The sequence below is a fragment of the Pyrgilauda ruficollis genome, unplaced genomic scaffold (genome assembly GCF_017590135.1).
Source record: "Pyrgilauda ruficollis isolate IOZ18807 unplaced genomic scaffold, ASM1759013v1 scaffold50, whole genome shotgun sequence".
Taxonomy (NCBI): Eukaryota; Metazoa; Chordata; class Aves; order Passeriformes; family Passeridae; genus Pyrgilauda; species Pyrgilauda ruficollis.
Window position 1 is genome coordinate 6,822,715 of NW_024526600.1, and position 18,178 is coordinate 6,840,892.

General features: G+C 43.9%; 1 protein-coding gene across 3 annotated transcripts in view; it reads right to left on the reverse strand.

Annotated features, from left to right (window-relative positions):
* The window catches only part of PTGFRN (prostaglandin F2 receptor inhibitor), a 66,194-nt gene that overhangs the window by 19,030 nt on the left and 28,986 nt on the right, over positions 1-18,178 (reverse strand). The window contains exons 3-6 of one of the 3 annotated variants that reach the window (XM_041480285.1): positions 17,158-17,577; positions 13,407-13,784; positions 9,758-10,183; positions 2,603-3,022 (exon numbers count right to left, since the gene is read on the reverse strand). In XM_041480285.1, the coding sequence (XP_041336219.1) occupies positions 2,603-3,022; positions 9,758-10,183; positions 13,407-13,784; positions 17,158-17,577 (1,644 nt within the window). Of the gene's footprint in view, positions 1-2,602; positions 3,023-9,757; positions 10,184-13,406; positions 13,791-17,157; positions 17,578-18,178 lie in introns of all 3 variants that reach the window. The other 2 variants (XM_041480284.1, XM_041480286.1) reach the window with 2 other exon arrangements.

Consider the following 18,178-nt stretch of genomic DNA (forward strand, 5'->3'; position numbering starts at 1 on the left):
CTTTTGCTGAAAATGCTGCTTCCTTATTGATCCCTTCCCCACTCCAACAGCCATGATGGAAGCTGAAAATGCTGCCCAAGCCCAAGATTTCAAAGTTCGGAGGAGACTGGAATACATCCAATTTTTCAAAATTACACTGCTGTATATATTCCCTCCAGCAGTTATAGATAAGTTGTCTCTCTGTTACACTTTGAGAAATCAGTGCAATTGACTCCTTAACAGTTTTTCTATCAGGGACAAATACTCATAAGACACCACACCCCACCCTCCCTACAGCTCAGGATTTAGCACACTGGTACTCCCCAGGTTTTGGGGTTTTTTTTCCAGTTGCCTGGAAAGCTGCATGCCCCTCTTTTTTCCTGCACCTTTCCTGTTAGTGCCTTCCCTCCAATTTTGAGGAAATTCTCCCTACAAATAATTAGCTCCCTCAGCAGTTCTGCCTTTCACTATGCCCATTAGGGAAATTCTGGCACCAACTTATTTTTCTGAAGAACAAGTTTGACAGCTGCTTGTGCCACAGGATGCAAGAGAAGGGTGTGATATCTGAGCTGTGCTTTCATAGCTGCTCCACAACTTTGCCATTTACCTCTGGCTCCCTGACTCAGTCTGCATCAAAGACAGGAGGCTTCAGCAAACAAAACCAAAGTAACACACCCAGAAAACATCTTCTGTCTGGTATACTTAATTCCAGATGATTTCCCAAATAATAATTCCACAGTTAGTCCATTCTAACTGTGCTCATCACATGTTCTCATCATGCCCAGAGGTGAATATCCAGCAGGGATATCTGAGTAACAACTGAAGGACACAAAGTTCATCCATCAATTAAATAAAATTGCAGGTATTTCAAAACAGATTTTGCTACATGCCAAGATTATTTCGGGAAATAGCACTGCAGCAAATTGTGCCTGGGATCTCATTTCTTTCTTCATTCATTTGTAAAGAATGAAAGGCTGACAGGGCTTCAGGACCATCCCCTCCCCTGCTCCAGCCCTGCTACTGGAATTCACACATTCCCAGGGCACTTCTACATGCTGCCTCCCTTTCTTCACTCCACGCTCCAGAAATCCTATCTGGGTGGAGGGGCTGGGAGGAGAGGCTGACAGCAAAAAGAAGTCAAGACTACAACACGCACGCTTCCCTCCCTCGCATTGCTCGCAGGGTTCCCTCTGAACCCTGGGTGTCAAAGCATCCCAACAAACTTTTTGGATGGGAGTTCAAAGTGACACGAGACCAGCAATATTGGGAGAGGCACAAACCACCACTTTTGTGCAGGAAAGCCTCCGCATAGGAGCTTGGAGGGGCAGGGTGGGGTTTTGTGCAGATTTCATTTTTGCTGGTTTCTTTTATCATCCCCTTTGCAAATACTACTCTCCCACTGTGTCTGACCCAGATATGAAAAATAATAAGGCTAAACTGCAGCCCACTAAACCATCTTGAGAAATTACCTAAAACTGAAAGAAGCTGAGTCAATGTCCTCTGTCTGGCCAGCTTAGATCAAATCTACATCTCAAGAGCTTCTTGTGAAGTGATGTCCTCATTGTCAGGTTGTCCTCCTACGATCAGCCCTTGTCCTTTTCCCAGTGTGCCATATAAGCAAGTTCAGATCTTAGGAACCACATCATCCAGAATAATTACTTTAGATGTGGATGCAGCCAGAAGTCAGCCTGCTCTTGCCTAGACACAGACACATCTCCTAAATATGCTACAGCCTGTTACTACCAGCAGAATATGAGCATGAAAGGCCTACCAGCTCAAAACCCCACCAGCTTGGTTTATCAAATCACCAGAGGAGCCCTTCACTCATATGTGCACCAGTGTTATAAAAACAGCTCCCACTGCACTTCCCAACAATGTAACATGACAGAAGTCAGAGTGAATATGCATCTCTGATGATCCAAATCAATGCCATCCATCTCTCCCTCCCTCCAACACAGTATCAGGACAGGCACATTTCTATAGAAAAATCTCAACAGGCAGGCTTAGTTACAGCTGAAGGTAAGGGTTTCAGCAAGCAATTGAGGAACAGGATGTCCTTCTGGGTACTGAAATTCCTCCCAATTTGTGGAGCTTTGTAGTTCAGCCACGAGGGACCTCTAAGGTCTTGCAGTGGCAGGATACACTTACTGAGATGGCTGGAATGTTACCCTGACCTGACCATTTTCTGCAATTACTTTGACAGTGAGGTGTGCTCAGGGAATTTAATGCTATGCTAATAGAGTCTGTTTTGGAACAGAAATCCAGTTTATATTAATGTTCTTCCAGAGCAGCCGCTACTAACAATCTAGTGATACAGCTGGCAAATGCAGCAGCAGTTGCTCCATACTGAGAATGAGCTCTGAGCCTGCAGGACCATAAAAGCTGCATTAGTAGAGAAAAACCCAGGGGTTATGATTACAGCCAATTCATTAAACATCTTTCTGTAAACAATCAATAGCACAAAGGACACAAGTACCACCAAAGAAGACAGCACAGCTCTCAGCCATCATACCATTTGTTTCAAATAGTAAGTATTTCTGAGACACAGAGAAATCAATGGGAAGTGTCACAGAATTCTCTCCCTCTCTGGCTTAGACACACGGCTGCCAGGTTCTGTACCAACCTGATGTCTGGAAGTCTATCTGGATAGGGTTGGATAAGCCATTCACTGCTTCACGCCACATGCCCCCACCACCCGGAGACCAGGCGGTCACCACGCAGCGGTAGAGCCCAGCATCAGAGATCTGGGTCTGATACATCCTGTAGCGGAACTCGTTCTCCTGGACCTTCTCCAGGACCACCCCATCCACGCGGGTCTGGTCCGTCCAGTCTTCCAGCCGCACCACGGAATCCTGGTTCAAGGAGATGATGCGAGTGGTTCCGTTGGGGTTCGACTGGTCCGCGAGGGGCTTCTCAGCTGTGATGAGGACGGAGTAGCGCGGCGTCTTGATGTTCTTGGAGGACACCTTGCACGTCATCTCAAAGGTGTGGCCTGCTACAAAGAATGGCTTCAATTTCACCGCCTCCACTGTAAGCGTGTAATCTGAAGAGGGAAGGAAATAAAGCAGCGAGAGAGGGTTAACAAACAGGCACGGGTATTTCTGCAGCACCATTCGACCTAGAAGATGACAGACAGGCAAAGCTTCTTTTTTGGAGGAACAAATCCCAGCACATTTATCTAAACATGTGGACAGCCCAGAACGCTACTCAACAGTGCGCGCACACACATGCACTCAACAGTTTGGGTCAAGATGCACAAATTCAAACAAACACCAAATAATGAAAGGATAATAGAATACACAGCTTGTTAACAAGACAGGATCCCCAGGATTGCTTTATTCAGGAATAAAGATATTAGACAAGATTCAGAGTCCCAGTTTCATACTGGATCTGGAAGAGCACCCTCAATGATGGGGTAGTAAGAGCACTGCTGAAATACTCATGACTAATGACAAAAGCTGCCACTCGCTGAATTGGCAGCACTTAGTGTAGCATCTTTTATTTCCCTTGAAAATCCCCCCTAACAGCAATCCAGATACACTCAGCTGAAAACACATGACAAAAGTTGGTGGTAACAGAAGTCTCCACCCCAGGCATCCTCATACAGATTTACACACACCTCTGCCTCCGTGTCAGTCTTTCCACCCCTTGCTTCTCACACATTTACTTGCATACAAGCCTACCAGAAGTCTTGACGTTTCCCATTTGACATCAAGAATTCCAGCAACACTTACTGCTTAGTTTCCTTCCATTCTTTACTGTCTCCTCAATCCCAAGAATCCCTTAATTACAGGGTTTAGGAAAATTATACATCTCGGAGCACAGCTCCAAGACACACAAAATACAAGCTCACAGTGAGAAACTGAGAAAATGAGGAGTGACTGAAATCAGAATCAGATAAAAAGAAAGGGAATTGCTAGTTTCCTGGCATTGTGATGAAAAGACACCCTGTACATCAAGGTTTTTCTTAAGGAAGGGGGGGCTGGGGCAGAATACATAGAAGTGACAGTATTGCAAAAATAGAGCCAATCCAACTCTCTGGACTTTGCTGCACCATATTCTCCCTGCCCTCCTTTATTAAAAAAAAAAATAAAAGAGTGTAGACCTGTTAAAAAGCTCCACAGAACTTCTTTATGCAGACAAAACTTCTCAGGAAAAGGGAAATAAGCAATGGTGAGATTGAAACACATTCCCCAAAACTGAACTTAAATGCAGTAATATTTATGTCCTCCCCACAAGAGCAACAAGATACTTGTCAAGATTACATTTTGCAGTGTTTTGCCTTCAAGCAGCAGTTTTCACAATGAGTAAACACAGCCCACAAGATGAGAAACCCGGTATGACAACTTTAAATCAGTACTGTATAAAGCAGATCACAGTACAAAGCTATATAAAGAAACAGCAGGAGCAGTGAAGGCTGAGATGCTTCTAGTGGTCTAGCTGAGCACAGAATTATTTGATACTCCACACCAAACCCCCCTCACACTTCCACCCACTAAGCAAGTGACAACACAAGAGTTGCACATTTAGGCACTCAGGGTACAATCACAAATGAAGTTGTATGGCATCAGAGTCATTCTCCTCTCCCTTGTGAAAAGACTCATCAGATATCAGATTCCAGACTTTAAATCCATTTTTTTTTGTCCTCATTCTGTGTCTGTGAGACTCTGATATTTCCTTTTTCATACGACTGCAGTATTTAGGAGCCCAGCACAGATCAGCTTTTCACATATTTTTAGGAATATAGTAGGCAATTATATTTTGTCCCAAAAGCAGACGCACAAACAGCTAGTTATACTTTTCTGGCACATATTGTTGCTTTCTAGGCCATATGAGGAGGCTCTGGGCAAAAATCCCTCCTTATTTAAATGTTCTTTACATCGTTGATCTTCACATCAGAACACTGGGTCCTAGGCACCAGAAAGGAAATCTTACATTTGGTCTCTGGTATATGTGCTTAAGATTAAACACCCTCACATGTTCAGAGCAGTTCAGCTACAGCTGAGATAACTCCCCCTACTACCTGGGCTTCAAACACCTTAACTTCCACTACTCCCTGAGCCACAGGTCGGGCAGCAGCAGAAAGGGCAGTGTCTTGTCCCCAACAAGTTCAGAGCAAATTTTGTTCCTAGACATCCTTTATTGCTTTTCCATTTGAGGGCAATAGCAAATGCTTTTTATTAAGTATTTCTGCTAAAGGAAAAGAAGAAAGGAGTGGTGGTAGCATGGAACAACAGCAAAAATGCCATTTGTAGAATGTGGAAGAGAACAAATGAAGCCCAGAGATGCAGCTGGAGAACAGTGATAGCATTCAGAAGGGTTAGAAATTAGGATGCTGAATGGAGAACAAGGAGATATGTTCTTATGAAAGTTCTTTTAAAGCATTTTTCTACCTTTAAAAACCCCTGAGATCCTTAGTTTGGATGAACACACAAGACAGAGCCACCCCCCTCTTTTGTCAGACCATAAGAAATCTAGAACAGAATAGAGAAGGGGACACACAACCCATCACCTACAGGTGCTGAATATTTCCTTTTGCAACAAAGGCAAAAAAAGATCAAAGGGATGTTTCTGTATGTGCCATAATATTAGAGACCTGCATATGTAGCAAAGTAAAACAACAACAACAAAAAGGCTCCATATCCTATCAACTAGAAAAACCTGGATCACTATTCTTAATATGCTGGTTCTGTGCCAATATTGTTCTCCTTCAGTAGCAGCAGATGAAATGTAATTAGCACTCCTTCACCCCACCTATAAAAGCATGTAGCTGTCTGTGTGTGTAAGAGTCCACATTATGAAAAAGAGGGCAGCCCAAAGATCTGGCACTTATCTTAGAAATAACAGTAATCTGCACAGAAAATTAAGAGGGAATGGAAGGTCTCTTCATGTTTCCTGTGTTAGCAGAAATTACTCATCAGATCTTGCAGCATAAGATGAGCCAGAGAGGTCAAATGAATGTTTTCTTCCAAGAACTGCAGGCTAAGGTCTCATTTCTAATCTTTTGGGAATTGCCAAGGAAGCAGTGTGCATCTTGACCACTATTCCACACACTTGCCTGTCTGCATACACGGCTGCAGTCCCATGTGGAGTCTCATCTCCTTCTTGTAAAGCTCCGTGAATGAAAAGCACAATAAAACACACCTTGCTTGGTCATATACAGGAGGCTGCAATCTGCAGTTTATTCTGGAAAGCAGTAGGGGAAGAGTTCCTAAGTAAACCATACCCAAAGCCTGGGCACTACTCCAAGACAGAGGGCTAGCAACAGAAGAAATCCTAGCCAAATCACTCAAATAAAATTTGAGTAAACTGTACTTTGGAGCCTGGCAGTGCAAGCTTCTGCCTTCCATCACTGGCCAGTCCAAGTGGTTAAGCCACACTGTAATTCTCCCAGTGCTCTTCTACCACAAAGTGTGTGCTCAGCTTCAAGAGCACTTCCCAGGTAGTGACCAAAACCAGTTTCCACCTAATCTACAGCAGGCAAATTTCTAGAGAAGCCCAACAGCTACAAGGTCAAGGAGACCTTAGAATAAACAGCAAACACCTTCCCTGCACTGCTTTGACTGCAGCTGGAAAAGCAGCACACTGGCCAGGGCTGACAGCAATGCTGGAGCCTCACAGTGCTGCTTGAGGCTGCTGATACGAATCTTGGTGTTCAAAAAGGCCCCTTCATCCCCCAGTGCACTGACAAGGCTGCAAGTGCAGGGAATGCAGCAGGCATTAAGGCAGTGACAGCTCTGCCGTGGCAGGAGGTGGCTGTACAACACCCCGGGGTACAAGTGCAGCCCCAGCAGCTCTGGAAGCACAGCAGGCACACCAAAGCCTGCACTGCAGCTTACACCTGAACACAGAACACACACCTGGCTGCAGGAACTCCTGTCCCTACAGCCACACTGGCACATGCATGCTCCAGCTTAGTGCCACGGGGACTTCTGTGCCCGGGGGGAACTGTGTGTCTGTGATACATCAGCAATGATAAAGAAAAGTAGGTGGCAGAAATATTATCTGTTCTCTATTTGCAGGACTGTCTGAAAGATTAAGGCACCCTTGCTCCCAATTAAGCGTGATGGGAGGGCCTAGGCAAACATTTAGGACAAGTAATATTATGTTAAATATAATTATTTTGTAAATTAAAGGCAGAAGTATTAACAAAACCCCAAATAATAGTACCTTTGGGATTTGGAATTTCAATTAAAAGATAATGTTTTCTTCTGCTAAGTACTCCATGCAGATCCGAAGCTGACAACACTGGTTTAGGAAAAAAGCATTGATTTTTTTTTTTTTTCAATGCAAACAGTAACTGTGTTCAAAATGTAACTCATATTCAAATAAATAAAGAAAAATATCTTTTAGAAAACCAAACTTTTTTCTGGGTTCAAAATCATTTACAGAGCTAGTAAAAAAAGGTTTCACTCCTTTTCACTGACTGGAATTTGTATTCTAAATAAGCAAAAAATAATACAACTGATGTTTTTAATTTCTGAGATGAGACAGAGATGCCTTCTTTGTCACCTTGGCAGGGGAAGAAGTAGAAGAGGGGAAGAAATATATCAGGCAGACTATGTCAAAAACAACGGTGATCTATGATAGCAATTGGCTGCATTTGCAAAGCTGAGTAAGCAGAAAGATGTGTGAGCATTATTGGCCCCTGTAGAATAAAATACAAAACAGAGACAATAAAACCCCAAGTTCAAATGGGCAAACACACAACTTATTATACAATGCACAAAAAAGGGTTTTTTACATGTTTACACGATGTTTACATTTTGAATAAAGGCTCTGAACACCCCTCTTTGCTGAGAGACCCACAGACACAATATAAACCCATTTCTCCTTTCTCAAAAACTCAGAACAATTGTTTTCAAAGTGAGATTTCTCCAACATCCTCCCCCAAAGCAGCACTCTAAAAATCAACAAAGAAGATGTAAGCAATGAAATAGATGGAAGAAAAGTCTCTGTATAGGCATAAGCTATGCAAGGAAGAGGCAAATTTCTGTTCTCTCCTTAGGCAAACACGTGGGAGCCTGGCTGCTGGCTTTTATAAGCACTGGGAGCAGTTAGGGACTCAAATCACCAGAGATACTTGTCAAAACAGCAGTCAGAGAGCACAGGCAGCAGCAGATTAACTCCTTCATAGCTGCTGGCTACAGCACTGGGCTCCCAGCAGCCGAGTCTGGAGCTCACAGGAATAGGATAAGGCAGGGGACAGAGCACACAGGGAGAGGCATCTGGGGCTGCACTGCTGAACGGGAAATCAAACCTATATTTCGCCCTCCCCATCTCATATACATACAACATCCTTTTTCAGGAGGGGAAGGTTTTTGTAGGAGACCTCACTTTCACATAATAAATCCCCCAACCCCAAGGTTTGCCAACAGAACGTACTTTTCAGCACAGGGACTATAACATTTACATTTGTGCTGCAAAATTAGCAGAGTTTCTGGAACAAAACCAGAAACGAGGGAATGTTCACACCTGTCACGGTTTGTTTTCCCTCAGAAATGTCAACACAGGCTGAGACTTTTCAACTCCAGCTGGTCTCTGTAGCTGCTCCGAAGGCGACGATCCATTACACTGGCATGCACATGCACACACTCCGTGTTGTGGCATAACACTGAACTAATTGTGACCAACATCCAGCATTAATGAGACTTCTCAGTCCTGCTGGAGAAGTCAGCTTCAGGGGTAAAAAAAATTACAAACGAACAAACACAAAAAAACCCCCAAACCTTTCCAACCCCAAACCTTTCCCTGTACTGAGCAAGCAGCCCACCACTTCTCTCTCCACTGAAGCAGAGTCACAGCAGAAGATTTCCAATTTGCTGCTCAGGGATTATCCCTAAACAACTTCAAAATTATTTCAAATGGCTTGTCTCTGGAATATAGTTCTCTGCCTGTGGATGCCTAAGCTAGACTGTTAAACTAGTCTATCAAGATAAATGCAGCTTAGCTAAGCACAGATTTTTGACAAAGACATTGCATCTTAGGTTATCCTAACCTTTCTGCTGCTCTCCAACAGACCCTCTTGCATAACTTTACCCTGAGCCAAAACAGTATCACTCTACAGCAAATCCAGAAAACACAGATCCCATTTTAAATCAGAGTTAAGCAACTTCAGGTAACTATTAAGCTTCTAAAAATGCCCCAAAATAAGTTAAATACTGACTAGAGCTAGTTCACTTTTCCCTAAAAAAGGTCAAGATCTAAGCAAACCACTGAATTACTGTGTTTGACTACACACTTATTTTTTGATCCTCTGGTAGTACTATGCCCATGAACTTCCTCAGAACTGCTTTTTAAACACGTGATTATAGAAGACAAAAATAAAACCACAACTCCCAGACTGTCAGACAGAGAAGACAAAGTGACATTCCTCTTTTCACCTCTGTACAACCCTGCTGTTAGCAGCAAGATGCACCCTAAAGAGACCACAATACTCCAAGCCCCAAAAGTGGGCAATGACCACAGCAACACTGCTGGATGCCACCCCTGCCACTTCCAGCCCAGCTCCTGGAAGTCTCAGCAGCTTGATGGAATCTCTCCTTTGATGGTGTCTCTTCTTTTGCACTCCAAACTGTTGCATAAAAGGGGTAAAGTGGTGATGTAAAATAAAGGAGTGATGTAAAGCAGTTACTCCCCTCCACAGATATAGGAGGCCTTTACACAAGTTGACAGTGCTTTTAAACCTTCATCGACACAGAACCCCATTTCCAAAGCCCATTAGCAGGCCTTCTGGCTGACAAGCCTATTCTCAGCCACCCAGGTGTAAAGTTCCTACCTTGTGTAGCCCAGAAAACGTTGACAGATGCAGAAGTCACATCTTTGCTCTTCACCCAGCTGTTGTTGCGGTGCCTACTCCACGCCGAGATGACACAGAAATAATCCCCTCGGTCACTCTCTGAAGTCCACTGGATTCTCAAACTGAAGGTGTCAGCAGACTTTTTAGACAAGATGATTTCCCCATTCTGAATCCTCTCTCTGCCCCTGTCCCCAAGCAGCAGAGTCCAGTCTGCATCCATCGAAGCCAGCAGCTCCTCTGCCACCACGTCGTCCCCGGGCAGGCGCTGCCTGTAGTACCAGGAAACAGTGAAGCGGATGTTTGCTTCTGTGTCCTGGACGTTTGTGATCCTGCAGTTGAGCTCTGTGGGGTCGTCTGAAAACTTGGGTGTTTTAGAGGCATTCAGGAACACGTCATAGTCTGGCTCTGCAGGAGAGGAAACGCAGAAGAAACAGGTTAGGAGCTGCAAGAAGGCAGAAAATGTCAGACTTAAAAGATACACTAACTTCTAACATCCAGTTTTAGCATCCCAGCTAAGTGCCACAATATGCATTTTTCTTACAAGACCTTGGAAGTTGGAATCTGGTTCTCAAGACTTGCACCACTCTGACACAGGTACCCCTAAACCCACATTTCCAAACAAGACACTCCATTTCATAGGTCTAGTCAGACCATTTCAGAAAAATCAGGACTAATAGATCTTGTTGAGCAAAATAACTCCCTCCTTTAGGCCTGCCCCCAAGAACCCACCTGTGGGTCAATTTCAACCCAGCCAGCCCCTTTTTGCACCTGTCAAATGCCTGGGGCAGCCTGCAGTACGACACTGGTTATCCTCTAGCTTTGGACTGACCAGAGACATCCCATTTTCCCAGTATCTCTCCAGGATAAGAGGCCATCTCCAATCTTGAAAAGCCTTCTTTTCCACACTTCACCATCCCACTGTGTCTCTACAACAGTTTAAGAATGATAAAATCCAGCCAAACAGTTCACCCACCCAGACACCCAAACCAAGGGATACAGAACACCACTGGCACTGGCCAGAGGCAGCACCAAGAGCTGAGCACAGTAAATTTCAGAGGGCAGCAGTTTAAATACTACCTAGGTCAATAAATACTAAGTAGGATAAGAGGTGAAGATGTGTAGATCAGAAAAAAAACTTCACAGTCTGAATACAGAAGTGTGTACTGTGCAGCTGGGAGGCAGGGATATCTCAGGCTGGAAAATCAGTACCTGAGTTTCACGGGTTAAGAATGGGGCTGCCGTATTTAAATCTGAAATAGCTGGCTGCCCAAAGCCTAAAAGCGATAAGGGAGCCGCATGACTATTTTCTCTCAGACTACAGAGATAGTAAAGGAAAAAGATTACAGCAAGAACCTCACACCACAAAGGAAATACATATTTATTTACTAGTATTAGAATATTTTTGTCTTGCTGTCTACTATAATTCAGAAAAATGACCAGCTTCCCAACTGTTCGGCCAATACTCATCACGCGGCTTTTACAGCCTAACTGTATTCAGCATTACATATTTATTTCCTGCTTTATGTTTTGCTTGGCATTTTGCCCTCCTAGAAACAATTAACTGAAGCTATAATTGGGACAAAGAAGGCAATCCAAGGCTAAAACTTAGGCTTAGCTCACCAACAAGCCAAGATAATAAAGCATCTTAATAGAACTGCTGTGGAAACTCTGTGTGCATATGCACTTTTGGACTTGAGATGCAAAGGATAAAAACAATTGTAGCAAACAAGCTGGGCTGCTTCTATGTCAGCCTGCAGAAAAGATCTCTCACCAGTGTCCTTGCATCTAGCAAGAACAAGGGCAGTAATACACACCAGACCCCAGAGAATCTGGTAATACTGTCGGTGAGTTTCTGTGACATTAGGCAACATAAAATCATAAAAGCACCACTTACAAAGTCTGTGGTACCTACTACCAGTGAGCATGTGGAGATTTCTGCACATTTTCAGGGCAAGACAAAATAAAAAGAAAATGCACAGAATTTTGGTACAACCAAAGCACAGATTATTAATGATGGCCAAATGCCAATTTTGGTATAAGGCCCCTTAGATTCTACAGCTACATTGCTCTTCCTTTCTCATTCACAAAAGAGTAGTTTACTCCATGGCCTCATGATGTATTGCTCACACTCTACAACTCTCTTACTATTCTCCCTTTGCCATGCCTTCCCCTCAAAAAGAAGGCATTGAAGACCAACTAATATTTTCACAGCAACAAAGAATATGAAAGCAGATGCACTTCTCTAGACAGGAGCACAAGAAGGAAAAAGCCACAAGAATCCCAAGTTCTCAGAAAATCGCTTGTGGTTTATTTGTGGGCAGGAGAAGGACCCTAAGAAGAGAGTTTCTCTTTGATAGCACCACTCCAGATAGGCGCTTCACCCTGACAGACACTCAAACAGAGGATTTAGAAAGAATAAAAGGCTGGCTGGATAAACCTCATTCCTCCACTCTGTCAGCTGTCAAAGAACAGCCTCACTGACAATTCAATGACTTAATACTCCAGGAGCTCTTAACTTCCATTAAGGAGGAGGAGTTGGTGAATTCTGGATGCAGTTGAAAACCTCAAACGCTGAAAATTTATTCTGCTTTCCCTCTCCCTAGCAACCAAGCATCTGCATCTGCTGAAAAGCAGATTTTATTTTCTCCTGTTCCCAAATAATGCTAAATTAGAACGGAAAGAGTAAAGAGAAGTCCTACAGGTACAGGCATGACAAGGGAGCACACAAGCATGCAAGTGCATCTGTACACACATGAACACACGTGCATGACTGCACATGCACACAAGTGGGGAAAGGAGGGAACACACACAAGTTAAATGTGCAATGTGAATGGCTGAATGAGGACAGGAAATGAAGACATTAATCACTTGTGCACTTTAGTACACATTACAAGTGTACTTGGAGACGGCCACGGCTCAGCTGCTCTGCACAATGCTAAAATGCAACATTTAAAGTCATTGTTGATGGGATTTAACCTTATGGCACAGCCATTTATTGCTGAAAAACAGGCTCTCTATATGCTAGCCTCATTCAGCACTTTCATGTTGGAGGAGCTCTGCCTTTGTAACTGGGTAGTACCACCAGTTTCTCATGACAAGAGGATCTGAAAGGGTACATTGAAAGGGCTTGGGCCTGGATGCTTGCCTCCAGTCAGAGCTGGGAACAGGCACCAAGCACTACAGCTCTGCCAGTTCACATCCGTCTTCATTCATGCTTCCAATACCATCAACATCTTGTGCAATTTAGCAGGTGCGCATACCTTACCTACACCATTCTGCAACAACATCCTGAGTTTCACTGCCACTAAATTGGAGCTATTATCTCCTCAAGAATAAACTAGAGAACAGATTGGGTAGGCTGACATATCTAGACCTATCTGTAAAACAATAGGCTTTTTAAGAAGTTTTACTGGAGTTTCATTTTTAGTAATTCTCCCAGGTAACTTTACTTCTAAGGATATTTGCATAAAGAGAAATATATGTGAGAGAGATCCCTACACGTAGATAATAGATGCAAACAAGAGAAACATTTGTGCAGAAGAGATTCTGCAAGGTACTCTCCCTTTTCTGACGGGGCCAAGCACTGAGGGATACGTTACCCATGAAGTCTGACAGCACAATCACTCACCCAGTGCTGTCACCACCACACTGACTGGTGCAGAGGTCCTCTCCACCACCTTATGCCAGCTCCCATTGTGCAGTGGCACCCAGATAGCAGCTTCACAGAAGTAGTAGCCGGAGTCCTCCACATCCACATCACGCACCAAGAGGCGATAGGAGTTTCTGTCCACATGGCTGAGGCTGATGAGAGTTGAATCACTGACAACGGAATCGTGGTCCATGCTCAGCAGGAGCTGAGCATCTGACAAGGTGTCATCAGGTGATGCAGAAAAATACCACATCACCTCTGCTTGGAAAATACCACTTCTGTCTGTTGTGATGTTGCATGTAAGATCCAGGGAGTCTCTTTCGGTCACAGACACATTGCTGGTTGAGATGACCACATCTAGAGCTTGGAAAGAGAGACACAAAAATTCAAACAAAAAAATATTTTTTTATTTGTTACTTTAATAAACGTAGTTCACTCTAAGTTATCCAGGACTTCACATTCTATAACAGGAGCTTCTGAACAGGCTCAGTAGCCCAACCTTCAAATGCCTATTGGATATTGAGCCGAGTGATCTATTACAAGGGCAGTTCACATTATCAGTCAAGCAAGGGATGTGTGATGAGGGCAGAGGGGAGAAAGGGAGGGAGAACAGCATTTTTATAACCCAACAGCAACTGGTCCATGAAGGCTTTGTCTCGTCCACAGACTGCACATCACCTTTGCACAGCAGAAAAATGTGTACAGAATTTTTCAGTCTCACAGAAGGGCCAAAATATTTTGGAACTATGCCTCAGAAGACCAAGCATCCACAGAAATCACTAGGAACTACATTGGAGCTCAACATGGCTTCTGCTGACATTTTTGAGCTCCTCAAACAGGGCAGATTTAGATGAGAAGCAGCCATGGCCACACACTGGAGTCCTGACTGACCTCAGGTGTGCTGCAAAAACATGAAATGGAAGCAAACAGAAGGCAGCAGTAACTCCCTATACTGCTGATTTCTCCGCTTACTGCTCAGAACAACACACACTGGGGACTTCAAAGCAACACCAACAACCACTCCAAACACACTTAGCAACCACTGGTCTGTGAATATTTTTAATATACATATCACATATGGTCACAGCCAGCATTCAAATAGGACTAGATACAGAATATTAAAAAGAAAACCATGGAAGCACAGTGTCAAGACCAGGCTACCACATGTCTTCACTTGTTCATTCACTTGTTCTACACTGTCTGAAGATTAGATCTGGGTCTCAGTGCAGCACCATTCCCACAGCGTGTATACTTACACATTCTTACAGTGGGTAATGCAGCTGCTCTTAAAGTCTCCACTGAGTCCAGTGGACAAGGCTACTACAGCAGTGACTCTTCTCAGCACAAGCAAGAATAGAGATACCTGCTTTAAGCCAGCAGCTGTGTCTCTGCTGAGATTAGTGACTTGTATGTAAAACCATGTTCTACTACATAATAGTTCCCCATCTGCATAAACTTCCTCGGACTATCATCTGGAATGAGACTCAACACATGAAGGCTAGAGCCAAACTGAGTAGTCAGAACTATTGCCAGTAAAACCAAGCAAGGCTCATTCTCACCCCTCACCACCTGATAACACAGAGCAGTCAAAGTGGACAGAGGGAAGCAGGCCCCGTCTGAGGGCTGAAACCAAGCCCAGATGAATCTCTCACTGGGACTTGCCTCACTGTCTTATCATGAGATTAAAATCAGTAGGAAAGCCTAGCTAATTTAACAGACTAATACCAGAATACAAACTAAGACTCATCTGCAAGGTTAAGAGCATCAATTCTCTAAGCAACATTTCTGTCTTCATGAAAGTGATGGGCATTCACAATCTGGCAATATATGCACATAGAGGGACTTGGAGAGAGTTTACCCATAGGCATATAACCATTTACATCTCAAGTTCTTTTAGCATGCAAGTGCAGAGATTTCAGATGTCAGCACAAGATGCTCTTCTATAGGATGTGTATACAGCATTTTGGTGGAGAATAATCTATCCCCTTTAGCATAACTTTAAAAAAGCCTTCATGCCCCTGATACAGTGCCAGTGCTGCTAATGACTGAGTTTAAAATGAAGGCGAAAAACCCAAGGAAAAACAAATAAAATCCCCCACAAGAAACAAACCACGCACCCAAACCACATCAAAAAACTGTACCACTGCTGGTCTTGGCCAGCCTCATGCTGTTTTCAGCCAGTGATTAAACCCCACCTACTTAAACCAAACACTGCAAAAGTGTGACAAAATCCAGAATTACAGATCTTAATTAGGTAAGTCCTCTGTCAGCAGAGAACACCTGCAAACTTAGCCGTGCAAAAGACACCCTGAAAAAGAGGGGGCAGATTGATCCTGTAAAATTTCACAGGCTAAGTACCACCAAGACACTAAAACTACATCCAAATGAGCTAATCAGACTTTTGGGTTCTCCCTATAGTGATTAAAGGATCACAAAAATGAAAGATACCCTTCCTGTCTGAACAGTTCTAAAATACTGTGATAATCTCATGTTTCTGAAGCACCATCACTGTCTGTTTTTCCACCTATTGAGCGATAAGGTGCATCACTCACTCCCTTTCTCCCTCCTCCAACCAGCAGTGATAATGCTAATGCAATCAAGTGCTTAGTGCATCTAGTCCTGGAATCTGTATGGGCAGGGATATCTGGATATCCTCAGCACAGCGCCGCATGTATTTTTGTCTCCTTAGCCAAGCATGCAATGATGTGTTTAACAGAACCATTACTGTCCTAGACCCCTGCCAACAGAGCACAGCAATCAGACCAGTGATAAAAATCATTGGGTAATTTGCCCTGTTAAATTATCACTGCCTTCCTCCTTTCTCTTGATCTTTCCACACTATTTTAATAAACAGCATACAGAAAAGCTCCACATATATCTGATGCATAGATGCATACAGAAAAGCTCCACATCTACTGAATCACAAGCCACTTTCACAGGGGAAGTGCAGTTGTTTAGTGCTATGGAACCTTGTGTTAATAAGGGAGCAGAGGGAAGGCTTTGGGGGACCAGGTGTTAAATATAATGTTTATTTAAGAAATATAAAAACCATGAGTCCTCTGAAGTGAATAAAGGATGAGATAAAATCTGCATCTAGGCATCTAAGAGGTTCCGGGCAATCCTTCTGTGGTGTTTGTGAGGTCCCAGGATGAGGAAAGAGATTAATCTGACCCCATGTCCTCAGAAGGCTGATTTATTATATTATGATGTTATATTATATTAAAATAATTCTATACTAAAACTATACTAAACTATAGAGAAAGGATACATCAGAAGGCTTAACAAGAATGGATAATAAAAACCCATGACTGACTCCTCCGAGTCCGACACAGCTGGCTGTGATTGGTCATTAAGAAAACACAATTCACATGGAACCAATCAAACATGCACCTGTTGGTAAACAATGTCCAGTCCACATTCCAAGGCAGCAAAACAGGGAGAAGTGAATCAAATAATTGTTGTTTACATTACTCTCTGAGGCTTCTCAGCTTCCCAGGAGAAGAAATCCTGGCGAAGGGATTTTTCAGAAAATATCACGGTGACATCCTTCCATGCCACCAACCCCCAAAATAAAGCTAGAAAAATTATGTTGTGGATGTAAACAGGCCAGCTATCCAAACAGCACTCCAGGTTCTGCTGGAATGCAGGCTGGCTTCGTTCAGCTGACCCCAAAGCAGCAGAGCCTGGGGACAGCCCAGCGCCGTGACCGCAGCCCACCAGGAGCACTCACCGGTCCTCTGGATGGACACGGTGGCGATCTCCACGCTCTTCTCCTGGATCTTCTGCCACGAGCCATCCGCCCCTCTCACCCACTCGCTCACGAGGCACCGGTAGGCCCCGCCGTCCGCGGAGGAAGCCTGGGACACGGACAGCCGGTACGTGTCGTTGGCTCCCGTGTCCAGGCGGATGTCCCCGCTGCGGTAGCGCTCCTCGTAGCCGGGGCCCGGCTGGAACTTGCCCTCGTGAGTCAAGGAGAGGATGTCCCGCCAGGAGGACCCGCTCTTGATCTGCCAGGTCACGTGCAGGTGAGTGTGCTCCGGTGAGGTGGTGGTCGCCGAGCAGCGCAGCTTGAAGGAGTCGCCCTCGGAGAGCCGGAGAGACGTCGAGGAACGAGCTTTGGAACCGCTCACGGACAAGCCGTCGGAAATCACTATTAGGGAAAAAAAAAAAAAAAAACCCAAACGATAAAAGCATCATAAAACAGAATCAAGTAGAGAACACCCACAGTGAGCTGTTCAGATGTGAGGCAATAAAACCACCACAGAGCAACACCTTGCCAATCATTCCTTCTCCCACATGCAAATATAATCCAGGAAGAAGGAAATTCAGCTGAAAAAGCACTAAAGGAAGCGCTCTGCTTTAAACAAGCCAAGACAAGAATTAATTTATCCTTCCAGTCACTTTAGTTTCTCATCCAAACATCATCATTTTGACTATTCCCATACAAAACTAATCTTCATATGATATTCATGTGAGTAAAATATAAGATATGGGAAAAGAAATAGTGTCCAAATTTAATACTGAAAAATGCTAAGTGATAGAGCAAACCTAGGACAAGACTGTAGTATCAACATTCTATAAAGGAGAAAAGGAAGATTACCTCCTTCATACAGAAGGATCCCTAAATGACACTAAAACTGAGTGAGAAGGCAGCCTGTGGTTTTTACCTGAACGTAGCTTCTCTACCAAGAGGATTAGGGACATGAAATATTTGCAGACATCTTCAGAAAACCCACCACTTAGTGTTTTAT